Source organism: Frankliniella occidentalis, unplaced genomic scaffold (assembly GCF_000697945.3).
Source record: "Frankliniella occidentalis isolate FOCC.00 unplaced genomic scaffold, Focc_3.1 Scaffold4, whole genome shotgun sequence".
NCBI classification, from domain to species: Eukaryota; Metazoa; Arthropoda; class Insecta; order Thysanoptera; family Thripidae; genus Frankliniella; species Frankliniella occidentalis.
Genome location: NW_026267134.1, coordinates 4,312,232 through 4,323,786, shown reverse-complemented (window position 1 = coordinate 4,323,786; position 11,555 = coordinate 4,312,232). Strand labels below are relative to the sequence as shown.

At 63.2% G+C, this 11,555-nt stretch overlaps 1 protein-coding gene across 1 annotated transcript in view; it reads right to left on the bottom strand.

Moving 5' to 3' along the window:
* Positions 1-11,555, bottom strand: part of LOC113204218 (uncharacterized) — a gene marked incomplete in the record, with an annotated part of 45,227 nt that overhangs the window by 23,035 nt on the left and 10,637 nt on the right. The window contains 9 exon segments of the mRNA XM_052268697.1: positions 1-305; positions 388-524; positions 618-833; positions 916-1,312; positions 1,395-2,860; positions 3,006-3,454; positions 3,720-3,967; positions 4,048-4,145; positions 4,250-4,519. Coding sequence (XP_052124657.1) covers positions 1-305; positions 388-524; positions 618-833; positions 916-1,312; positions 1,395-2,860; positions 3,006-3,454; positions 3,720-3,967; positions 4,048-4,145; positions 4,250-4,519 — 3,586 coding nt within the window.

Genomic DNA, 11,555 nt, shown 5'->3' with positions numbered 1-11,555 from the left:
TATTTTAAATAAGAGCTGAATATTTCCTCAATGCCAGGCCAGTTATCTTCATCTTCTTCAGTTTCTTCAACTATAATTTCTGACTCAGAGCTGGAGAGCTCGCCATTAGGATGTTGTAGCATTGCAGGAAGCATAACATCAAGAACACAAGGCAATGCAGATCTCACAAGTGGCAGGTAAGATTGTGCCGAAGAAGTAGACACTCCATTGATACGAGAAAAAGATAACCCAAGTAATTTATCACAGATAGAAGGAACAGAACTTCGAGATGGAATGCTTGAAGAAAGATCATTTTGTGCTGTAGCCTGTAAGACAAAAGATTCATAAAAATCAGTCAAGGTAAAAAATATGATAAATGTACATTCAAGAAAGTGAAGTAATACTTACTGGGACGGAATTTCGTTTGGTTCTTTTCACAACTTTGCTAAGTGCTTCCCGATAAGCTGAAAGGTACTTGGTCACTTTACATTTACCAGCTCTCCTTGACTTTTCAGCTTCGGAAGCTAGCCAATATGTCTCCGAATCTAGAACAAGTAAATTAAGTTATTAATGTCCCGTTCTGAAATAAAGAAAGACAGGCAAAACTGGCGTATGTGCCTGTATGGACATTCACTAACCTTCCCGTTCCCGTCGGGTAGATGCCTTTAACTCAAGCTCCAGCAAAAACTGAACTTTACTAGAATAGTCAGTGCCACCACAGACAATCTCTGGAGGATGATCCGGCAGCGGAAGTTGAAGCTCGTTTGGTATCTTGCTCACATCACCATCATCATCTTCTACAAGTGCTGATGTTATTTTGCCAGTTCCATTAAGCAGCCTTTGTAATTCTAGGTCTGAGAATGAATGAAAGAAAACAATTAGACAGACATATTGGTATACATGAAAAATAAAGGAGGGTAAATACGTAGATCTTACATTTACGTATGCCAAAGGTGGTAAGACCAAAATAACTTAGGAAATCAAGTTTTTCTGGTTGAGCATCAAGGGGTGCTGGTGGGCCGGATGTTATGAGGATGTCAATTTTTGGGTCATCCCACCACTCCTCAGAGTCTGTGTCAGACTCCTCAGAGAGGTTTGCTCCATCTAGAGCAATGCCATTACTCCCATTGACTGAAGCTACTGGAATGGTGGTTGAGACTGAGACATCATGAGTGCTCGCCAAATCTCGACGAGGCACCAAAATGTCTTGTCGGGATCGAGGCTTGAAGAATCTTGGCTGCTTGTTTTGTCGTGACCCTGTCTCCATGCGCTTCAGCTGCATTTGTTTGCGTCGACGCTCAACCAGGTCCAGACGACTAACCACGTCCTCTTTCTAAAACGAAATCATAGAGAAATCAGTGACACAGAATCAAGAACAGTAAAGCGGCATTTCCCAGTACTTTTGTAGAACTTACCTTTTGAAAATTGTAGTTTTTGCTGACGTGGTTGGCATAGTTTACGGGTTGTGAGGACTGCAGGAGGCTAAGGGCTGTAAGCTGGTGGAGCTGTTTGAGGACGGCGTTGGGTGGTGATGGATTTGCTTCAGTTTCCTCTGCATGCTGAGGTTCCGCTGGTTGAGGCGGTTCGGCTGGTTGAGGTGGTTGAGCCATGGTGGGGCTAACGATGGCGGAGACCCTGGGGCAGGTCGGATCAGACGGGTCGGCCTGAGTAGAAGTTTTGCCAGGCTCAATGCGTGGGGTGCAGGACAGCAGGCTGCCAATGGTAAGGGCGGCCGCCTGGCTGGCTGTAGTTGAGACAGACTCGATGGAGGAGACACAAGTCGTCAGGGAGGTGGCGGTACTGGAGGAGAACATGAGCTTGCTGGTGGACATTATGACAGACGTGGTGGCTGAGCTAAGGGGTAGCGATGAGGTAGACGAGGTTGTGAATGAGGGTGGGGACGGGCTGTGTGTGGGGGGACATTCTTTGGCGTCCGCCGCCTCGGGCTTCTCCTCCTCTTGGAAGGGTCGCATCAGGGCGTGTGACTTGGGGCGCGGGGGCTGACTAGATGGCTGAGGTGGCTGAGGTACTAAGGTTGTTGGTGAGGGTGGGGGTGACGAAGGCAGAGGCGCCTCGGCGACGATCTCTGAGCGCGGGTTGTGGACGGAGGCGAGGCCACCGCTCGTCTCGGCGGGCGTGACAAAGGAAGCCGTCGTGGAGGTCGGCGCGGAGTAGGCGCTGCCCAGCATGGTGAGCGGGATGGACACGGGCACAGAGTGCACGCTGGGGCACGGCGCCGCTATCACAGTCGGCGCCGACGCCAGGGCGGCAGGGGCGAACGGCGACGGCGACGTGGCGCACGCCTCCACCGGCGACGCCGACAAGGGTGGCGTGAGGTTTGCGCCCAGCGCCGACATCGTGGTGGTTGCACCAATCGTGGCGGTGGTCGCCGAAGACGCGGCGCTTACCACGAAGGCTGGTGAGTAGGACGTCGACGTCAGGGGCAGTGAGGATGAGAGTGTTCGAAGTAACTGGGTGCTGGGCGCGCTTAGTGGCGCTGCTGATGCAAGTGGGGAAGCGTTCCCTACAAACGCTGATGTGGGCGATGACGATGCCGTAGACAGGCTGGGCGTGATGACAGCGACAGGTGTAGGCGACGGGGCAGGGCTCGGAGCCTTGACGAGGACCTTGTCGACGTCCTGGGCGTGCGGCTTGGAGGTGGACGGGCCAGCAAGGGTGCTGGGGGCACCCATGGCGGGCGAGGACAGCGGCGTCGTCAGGGTGGAGGTGAGTGAGGTGGCGAAGGAGGACAGGGAGGAGAGAGGGGTAGGGTAGGGCGTGTAGTACGCGTAAGACGAGGTGGTCGCAGCGGTAGGTAGAACGGTGGCGCCCGTGGTGGTCGGCGGCTCAGCTCCAAAGCCCACTACGGTTGGCCTCCTAGCTGGAACAAAGAGCAGACACAACTCTGTGGTGAGTCTCGCCGGCATGCCCAAATGTGGGATGGAGTGGCTCAGGGTGGAACATTACCAGGTTATTCTATTCTTTAAGAGTGAGGTGGCCAGCTGTGCTGCGGCTGACACTCTCACCTGTACTGTCATGGTGTGAGGGAACGGCAACCGAGTGCGAGGGCGACGCCCGTTTGGCCTTGTCGCGCCGCTCCCTCTCCCTGTCCCTCTCGCGCTCTTCCTCCTGCTTCCTCTCCCTCTCCCTCTCGCGCTGCTCGCGCTGCTCTCTGTCTCTCTCACGCTCCCTGTCCTGCTTGTCCTTCTCCTCCTCGCGGAGCCGCTGCAGCCGGTGCTCCTCCTCCAGCTTGAGGCGCTCGGCCGCCATGGCCGGCGACAGCATGCCCAGGTGCGAGGGCAGCACGTCAGGACTCATGCCCGGGTAGCGCAGGCCCTGGAGGCCGGCCTGCAGCCCCGCCGCCTGCAGCCCCGCGGCCTGCAGGCCGTACAGCGCGGCCGCGGGGTAGGACTGGTAGAGAGAGGGCGGCGCGCGCAGCATGCCGCAGCGCTCCAGGTACAGCTGCTCCTCAAGCCTGGCGGGAAAAAGAAAGATAGGTTAGGCTCTGGCTCTGGTGAACACAACCAATATGACAAATCGTCATCCATTCTGTAGAGTTTTACAAAAACCAGTTTTTTTTTTTAATTTAAAAAAATACTGCAATTTAGAAACATGTGATGTTTTGGCTATGTGATGTGACGGCCATGTGATGTGATGTGATGAGATGTGATGTAACGGCCATGTGATGTGATGCTATGTGAGGGCTATGTGATGTGATGAAAATGCTTCAGTTTCCTCACCTGTAGGCTTGCTGCAGGTGCGCGGGGTACAGCGCGTGGTAGGGGTTGTAGCCCAGCGGCGCTCCGGGGTCCATGCCGAAGGGCGGCGGCGCGTGCGGCGAGGCGTGCGGTGATGCGTGCGGCGAGACGTGCGGGGGCAGCGTGCGCGGCTCGTCCGACGGCGACGGGCGGTAAGGCTGAAAGCCGCTCCGCGTCGGCTCGCGCTCGGCCAGCGGCGACGGCGCCAGGTGGTGGCCGTCAAGCCGGTCCTGGGGGAGGAAATCAGTCAGTCAGCGCGTCGGCCCGTGCGTGAGCCAGGCCAATGGGTTTGGCGTCACTCTTGACTCACCTTGCGGCCGTCCGCACCGCCTAGAGGGGAAGCCAGGGGCTGAGGGCCGCGGGTCTTGGGCGACATCTGCCGGGAAGGCTCCTCCTCACGCTCCCGATCTGCGAGACAAAAGGTCAAAGGTCACAACCGCGGACTGTGGCAGACGCAAGTGCGGTGGCACAGCAAGCAGGAGGCGAGGTCTGCAGAAATAAATAACACCTACCTGCCGGAGACACGGCCTGCTTGGCCAGGTTCCGCAGCGCTGCAGCGAACGAGCGGCTGCCACCGTTGGAGGCGGCCTGCGACGTAGGGGGCTGCACCCCCGCGCCGCCGCCCGCGGCTGCCGCACCCACGGCGCCGGCTCCGGGACCCGGCCCCGGGACGGTGTGGCCGCCCGAGAGCGTCAGCGACGAGGCGCTCCGGGGCTGCTTGGCCGGCGGCAGGGCGGAGGCGGGCACGGGGCTACCAGGGTGTTTGGAGCCGGGCGACAGACCTGCAACACACAAGCGAAGAGCCACGTCAGCACCAGAGGAGACAAACAGCCGGGCCGCTGCTGGACAACAAAAGGACAGACCCGGAGCAGAGGCCGCACGCCCGGTAGGTAGGCAGACCCGGCGCGCACAGCATGGTGCGCGTTGCCTACCTCGCAGGCGTTCACGAGCAGCCCATCGCTAGGCTGGGCTCGCCTCCCACTCGTTCCTCCCCCTCCCCTCCTCGCCCCGGTCCGGGGGGATGCCGGCGGCGTGGTGCATATCACACAGCTCGTTGGGGCGGAGGGCGAGAGCAGGAGGGTGGCGGCCGGGCCATAAGATGGGATGGGCTGCTGCGGCGGCCTCTCTTTCACCGCCCCCGCCCCGCCCCTCGCCAACCCTCCCCGCACCAGTTCCCCTCCGGATATTGACAAGTCGGTCTGAAAGGCGGCGGAGGCCGTGCTGCTGCTAGGCTTTGCATGCCACGCCGTGTGGTCGAGAGAGAGTGTGTGTGAGAGAGAAGGGATGTAAAACGGGGAGAAAGGGAGAGAGCGGGATGATGGCACCGTGCAGGGGTGGAGATGGAGAGGGGTTGAAAGGGACGGAGGAGAGAGCGAGCGAGGAGGCACGTTGGGAGCCCTGATAATAGGATGGCCAGGGCTGGAGCAGCGGGGGCCGTAGCAGAACAGGCGAGGGTCCAAGAGAGGGAGGAGGGGCATCGGCTTGGCTCGGAGCGACGCCGCGCGACAGAGGCCGGGGCCTCGCTTGGCGGGGCAAGAGGGGCTAGAGGTTAACGGCGTGGCCATGGGCCCCGCCCCGCCCGACCCGACCGGCAGGCCATCCCTCAGCCTCGCCCTGGATGGCGGGGGAGGGGCTGCGAGGGGAGGCAGAGGTCGAGGTTCAAGTGCGACCCGGCCAGACCCAGAGCGGGCAAAGGGGTGGGGACGAGGCGCGGGCGGGGCGCGGGCGGGGCGCGGGCAGGGCGAGGTGGTTCAGGCGGGTAGTCGACGAGTAGGCGTTTTCACTGTACCCCAACTCCGGCGCCCGCCCCAGGAGGAGCCGGGGGCTCCAGACCGTGCTCGTGATGAAGACAGCTGCCGTCAAGCAGAAGCTGCCTCGAGTTCGCCCACACTCCCGGCCCCTCCTCGCGAGGGAGGAGAGAGAGAGGGAGAGAGGTGAGGGGTGGGAGGGCGGCGAGAGGGGAGAGGAGCAGCAGAGAGGGGACGCGTCGCACCGCATCTCCCTCTCACCGCTCTCCCCCTGCCCCGGCCCAGGTCCGCTACCCCTCCCCGACCGCCTACCGCGATCGATACAACCACCTCCGCCGCAACAGCACCCCGCCGTGCTGCGCCACGCACCGCCACGCCCCGCCACGCTCCGGCGCGATAGGCCGGCCGGGCACTTCACGGCACGGGCGCGGCGTGGCGGGGCGCGGCTCTGCTCTGCCTGCTCTGGGATTGGAGGGGGCGCTCAAATTTATGCCCACAGTCGGCGGGGCGGGGCGGGGCGGGGCGGGGCTCGTCACTTCACACCCCAGCAGCGCAGCCTCCCCTTCCCAACCCGCAACGCCCCGCCGCGCAGCGCTCGGTTCACACCTTCCCTTTCTCCCTCTCTCTTACTACCACAGCCTGTCTCCCGCTCTCCCTCTCCGCCAGTGAAGCGCCCCACGGCCGCCACGGCGCTACTCACTCGGAACTTATGTACTTTAGACACTGACGCCAGATGGGACCGCCGCCGCCACAGCGCCGCCTCCCCCTTTTACATCCATTTCACCTCAGCGCGAGCGATACATCCTGGAAAACAAAATAAATAAAAACGCGTGCGCGCGACTGCAGAAGAGCAAAAAAAAAAAAAATGAAAAAAAAAATAAAGAGGTGCTGAGGAAAGGGAAGGGGAGCAGCAGAGTGGGGGAGGGTTGGCAGTGTACAGAGAGGGCGCGGCGGGGTGTGGCTGGGTGTGCGGTCGGGTCGCGCAGCCACCGCCGGGGCGGGGCGGGGCGGCAGCCGGACTGGAATGCCAATGAGGGCCGCGGCAGCCAGCACTCCCCGCGCCTCGCCGACCATGGGACACTTTTCCCTCCCCGCAGCAGCAGAAGCGGCAGCAGCGGCAGCAGCGGCAGCCAAAAGCGGGCGAGGAAAAGAGAAGGAAAAAAATATAATAATAATAACAATAAAAGGGCGGATTCGATCTGGTGCTGCCGCCGCTGTCCGTAACGACGCCGCTTATCGGGCCGCAGGGATGAGCTGAGCAGCCGGCGGGTCGGGGCGGGGCGAGGCGGTGGGGACGTAATCCGCGCCGGGCGTGCGGCAGCATGTCTCACCCTCCGCGCCCCCGCCCCGCCACGCCACGCTTCCGGGCCGGGGAGTAGCAGGAAGCCACAACATCTGCCCCAAGGTGGGCGAGGAAAGGAGAAGAGAAACACGATCATGGGGCCGGCCCCGCACCCCGCACCGCAAACTCGCGGGTTCACGACGGGGCTCAGATCCTTTTTCCTTTTGTTTTTTTGTTCTCTCCTTTTTTTGCCCTATGTACTTGCTCTGCCGCCCGCTCGAAATATACAGTAAACTGGCAGCGAGTTAAGATCTGCGGAGCCGGCGGGGAGGAGACGAAGCTTATCAGATTCGCTGTCGGCCACGACGCCCCGCGGGTGACAAGGGGGAGAGCGAGAGAAGAGGAAGGCCCCCCGACGACGACGCGGGCTTCACGACACAACGACCACGGGGTTGCTTCGTTCGTTCCGCGGCGGATGTCGCAGGGACAGGGCGGCAGGGTGGAGGCGGGAGGCGGGAGGGGTGGAGGGCCAAGCGAGGGCGCAAAAGCCCCGGCGCGAGGCATCTTGGCACATCTCACTGGCGGCGGCCGCGCCGCAGCCTCCGCCCGCAACAGTTTACGTATCGGCAAAGCGATGAAAGTCCCCTCCCTCCCTCTCCTTTCTACCCTCGCCCTCCTCCCCCTTTGTCTCTCCTCATCGGAGTGGCTGCGGCTAACGGGGGAGAAAATGGAAGCCAAGAGGAGAAGGACGTGGCGAGGCGGCGTCGAGGCGCGCGGGTGGGGGTGGCGGCACCGAGGGAGGAGAGCTGGCGACACACTTGCGTGCCGCTGCTGCTCCGCTGCTGGTGGCAGCGCCGGCTGAATTTGTCATACACCAACATGCTGAATTTGTCATGCCAAGACGCCCGCCCTCTCGTGTGTCTTCCTCCGCACCCGAACACAGGCGCCGCCGCTGCCAGCATCGATCGGCGAGAGCACCGCCACCGCTGCGCTCCGCGCCCCACCGCGGCCGCGCGTCCCTTGGCGCAGAGGAGCAGCAAGCTGTGCGCCGCGCCGCCACGCCCCGAGGGACACGAGATGACGAGGCGCACACAGGGGCCGCGACGACGTGACTTGGTAACGACATGTCACCCGTACACGTCCGCCACGAGACGCGCCCCGCGTGACACGGGCGACGAGAGGGGCGCGCACACACAGACACACCGCACCGCCCCTCCCAGCCCCCCTCTCATTCGCTCTCACTCACATGACCCGGTGAACTCTCGCCCCCCCCCCCCTTCTTTCTCTCTCTTCGCGCTTGAGCTCCCCGCCGCGCCCCAGCTCTTCCTGTTTGGGAGTTTATTTTGGTAGAATGCACCGCCGGCACCACCAGCGGCGCACGCGCGGGCCGATCCGAAGCGATGGGCCGCCGGCTCGGGGAGGTCGCGGTCGCGCTGGCCAGCCTTGCCAGCAAGGAGGCAGAGCCCAGCACGGGTTCGACCTCGGGTTCCACACTTATCATATTAGTACGTCTCCAGAGTAGGCTTGTCTTATTACAAAGAAATAAAATACAAACACGGGTAGAACGGCAAAACTTTACACCGCAGGGGGTATACTTCTTCGCGCCAAACGGGGGAAAAACAAAATAATTCAGTCACAGCGGTGCGCACCCGGCGCTAACTGTACAGGGAAATGTCGTGCACGTCACGTCAGCCGTGGGCACGGCCCGGGCGAGGCGAGGCGGGGGCGCGCGGTTCGAGGGGAGGGTGCGCGACACCTGGCCGCCGCCGGGGCGGGGAGGGTGGCGGGGCGCGGAGCGAGCGATTACGCTGCTCGCCTCACGGTGCGGCACGGCGGGCGGGCGAGCGGGCCAGGCGACACGACGATCGGTCACGGTCACGCAATCGAATCAAGCCCATTCGCCACGCCACCTCCTAAAAGACCGTTTGCCCCGAGGCCAGAGCGCTGGCCGCGGCCGCTGTGTGCCTCCCGCCCGTTTCCAGTAGGACACGTCGTCGGTCCCCCGTAAAAAGGTTTACCTCGGCGCGCAAGCGGTGGGAAAGCTCAGAGTTGGTAAAGCTCGGCCACTTCAGCAGCCGGCGTGCCGCCACGCCGCGAGGCGGCCGAGCGCGGGGGTGACTGCCCTTCGGCTGCTCAGCTACATCGGGCCAAATCGATTTCTGACCCGGCGCGACCCGGCCGTCGGCGCGGCGGGCGGAACAGGCACGGCGCGCCGCGGCGGGGAGACGCCCTTGCAGCGCACACCTCCGGCGTGCCTGTCTTCGCGTGTCAGTGGTTTCCTACCGGGGGGCCCTGCCCGCCCTGCCCGAGTAGGGAAGGGCGCGCAGCAGGCCACACGAACAACACGACACGGCCCTGCAGAGAGGGGCGGGGCCGGGCGGTGCAGCGCAGTTTAAAAAGGAAGAAAGGAAAGAAACGACGCTGTAGAAGGCTTCTTGCACCTCCTGACCACCGGCGGCGGGGAGGTGGACGACGCCGCGCCCCTACCCCGACCTGCCTCAGGGAGCCCGGCGTAAGACGAGTAGAGTCCCGGCTTAGAGGGGCTGGCAGGGCCACGCCACGACCCCTGAGGGCCACGCTGATACTCACCCAGGGCCGGGTTGGCGAAGTACAGTCCAGCGTAGGCCGGGTGTCCGAGCGGAGATCCGAGCGGCGGCGGCAGCGGGGGCCCCAGGCCGCGAAACGCGTCCGCCGTCGCGCCCGCCCCCGACAGCGCCCCCGAGAGCGCGCCCGACAGCGCGGCCGGCGAGTAGGGGCCGTGGCCGGCGTGGCCGCCCACCCCAGGCCCCGCGCCGGCGCCGTGGCCGGGCGGGGCGGGCGGGGGCGCCGCGACGCCGCGGAAGTCCATGAGGGCCGAGGGCGCGGCGGGGCCGGCGGGGGGGAGAGCCGCGCGGGGCGTCCAGGGGACCGTGCGGGCCGTCTTCACGCCAAGGGGTCGCACATCACACCCATCAACTGCAAGAGGGCCTTGTGAGTGAGCGCGCCGCACGGCCAAGTGTCCGCACAGACGGATGGATGACGAATGGACGAACGGATGGATGGATCTCTTCGGCGTGAACAGTGTGCGTCGTGTGCGCCCTCTGGCGGGACCTTCTTCACCCCTCGCCACCCCACGGAGTTACACCGGATAGCGAGCATATCCCAGAGACTCGCCGAGGAGCACGCAGAGGAAGTGCTGGCTGTCCCTAGGGGGCGCGTACGCGGGGCAGGGAGGGAAAGGGGAGGGGAGAGGTCAGACAGGGGCCACGCGAGTTACAGGAGCGGGAGGTCCCCGATCGCCCTCCGAGGGAGGGCGGCGCAAGCGGAGACACGAGGAAGAGCTCGAAGAGCAGGGGGAGCACCGGGAGCGAGGGGAAGGGGAGAGGGAAAAAAACCTCCCGCAGCTCGCAGTGCCCCGCCAGCCATCCCCGGGGTCGTCTGGGGGCGAGCACCGACCCGAAGCCCCCCGGGGCCCCGCCGCCTCGGGCCTCAGCCTCATGCACGCACGGGCCTCGGGGCGCGCCAAGCCTGCCCGGTATGTGCCCCGCGGAGCACCGGCGGTGTGGCGTCGCGCGTGCCGAGGAGCTGGGGCGGAGCTGGGGCGGAGCTGGGGCGGAGCTGGGGCGGAGCTGGGGCGGAGCTGGGGCGAGCTGGGGCAGAGCTGGGGCGGAGCTGGGGCAGAGCTGGGGCAGAGCTAGGGCAGAGCTAGGGCAGAGCTAGGGCAGTGCTGGGACAGAGCTAAGGGAGAGCTGGGGCTGCGGCTATACGGCGTGGGTAAGCGGCGCCATCGCGAAGTGTTTCAAATAAAGAGGTAGGACGTGCACTTATTTTGTCATCTGTTTGAATCTTGTGGCAAGTGAGGTAATTTTTCAATGACTTTTCATTTGAGCTAGCCGTTTTGATGGAGAGTTCATGATAAATTTACCCCTGCATGTCACCTAGCCTGTTTTTTTTTTTTTTTTTTAAATACGTATACTTTCTGTACGCCCCACCCCGATACGTCTCCGTCAATGGGTGACGAGCCGGATTACAACCCCTCATGTGTTGATGGGGGGCGCGGAGCCGCGGAGCGAGCAGCGACGCTTGATTAGGGAAATGAGCCGAGGCGCGCACGCCCCGCGGCCCCATCGCAGGGGGAGGATCACGCACTGCAGAGGGAGCGAGAGAGCAAGAGAGAGAGAGCAAGAGCGAGCGGGAGCGACAGGGAGAGGGAGGGACATAGAAAGGGAGCGAGAGAGAGACAGAGAGGGAGCGACAGAGAGAGGGGGCGACAGAGAGAGGGGGCGATAGAGAGAAAGGGGGCGAGAGTAGGAGGGAGGGAGAGTGTTTGCCGCCGGGGGTGGCGCTAATTGTTAGGGAGACGCCGAGAGGATCGGCGTCATCTGTGTCTCCCTCCCGCCTTCTCTGCTCAGTCAGCGGTCCGGAGGACATTATTTGACACGGAGTGCCCGAGGGACGGGGAGGGCGAGAGCAGTGGGGTCGGGGCGAACGAGACCGCCGTGGGCGCAAAATTGGGCGCTTAGCCTGCTTTGGGGGCAGAGACAGACAGCAGAAGGAAGGGACAGATAGAGCGGGGCCGAGCAGCATCAGCGGCAAGGCTCTCGCGGCGCGGCCCGCACGCAGCCCCCGGGAGCTCAGCCGGCTATACATAGAGCGGATAATTGCCACGGTGATCGCACACAGCGAAAGGCCGACCCTAGGCGTGCCGCGCTGCCGCGCCCTACGACTGAATCGGCTGCGGCAGAAGGGGCGGGGGCTGAGGGGGGAATGCCCCCCGTGCGACATGTGTGCCCCCGGTGGGAGGGAGGG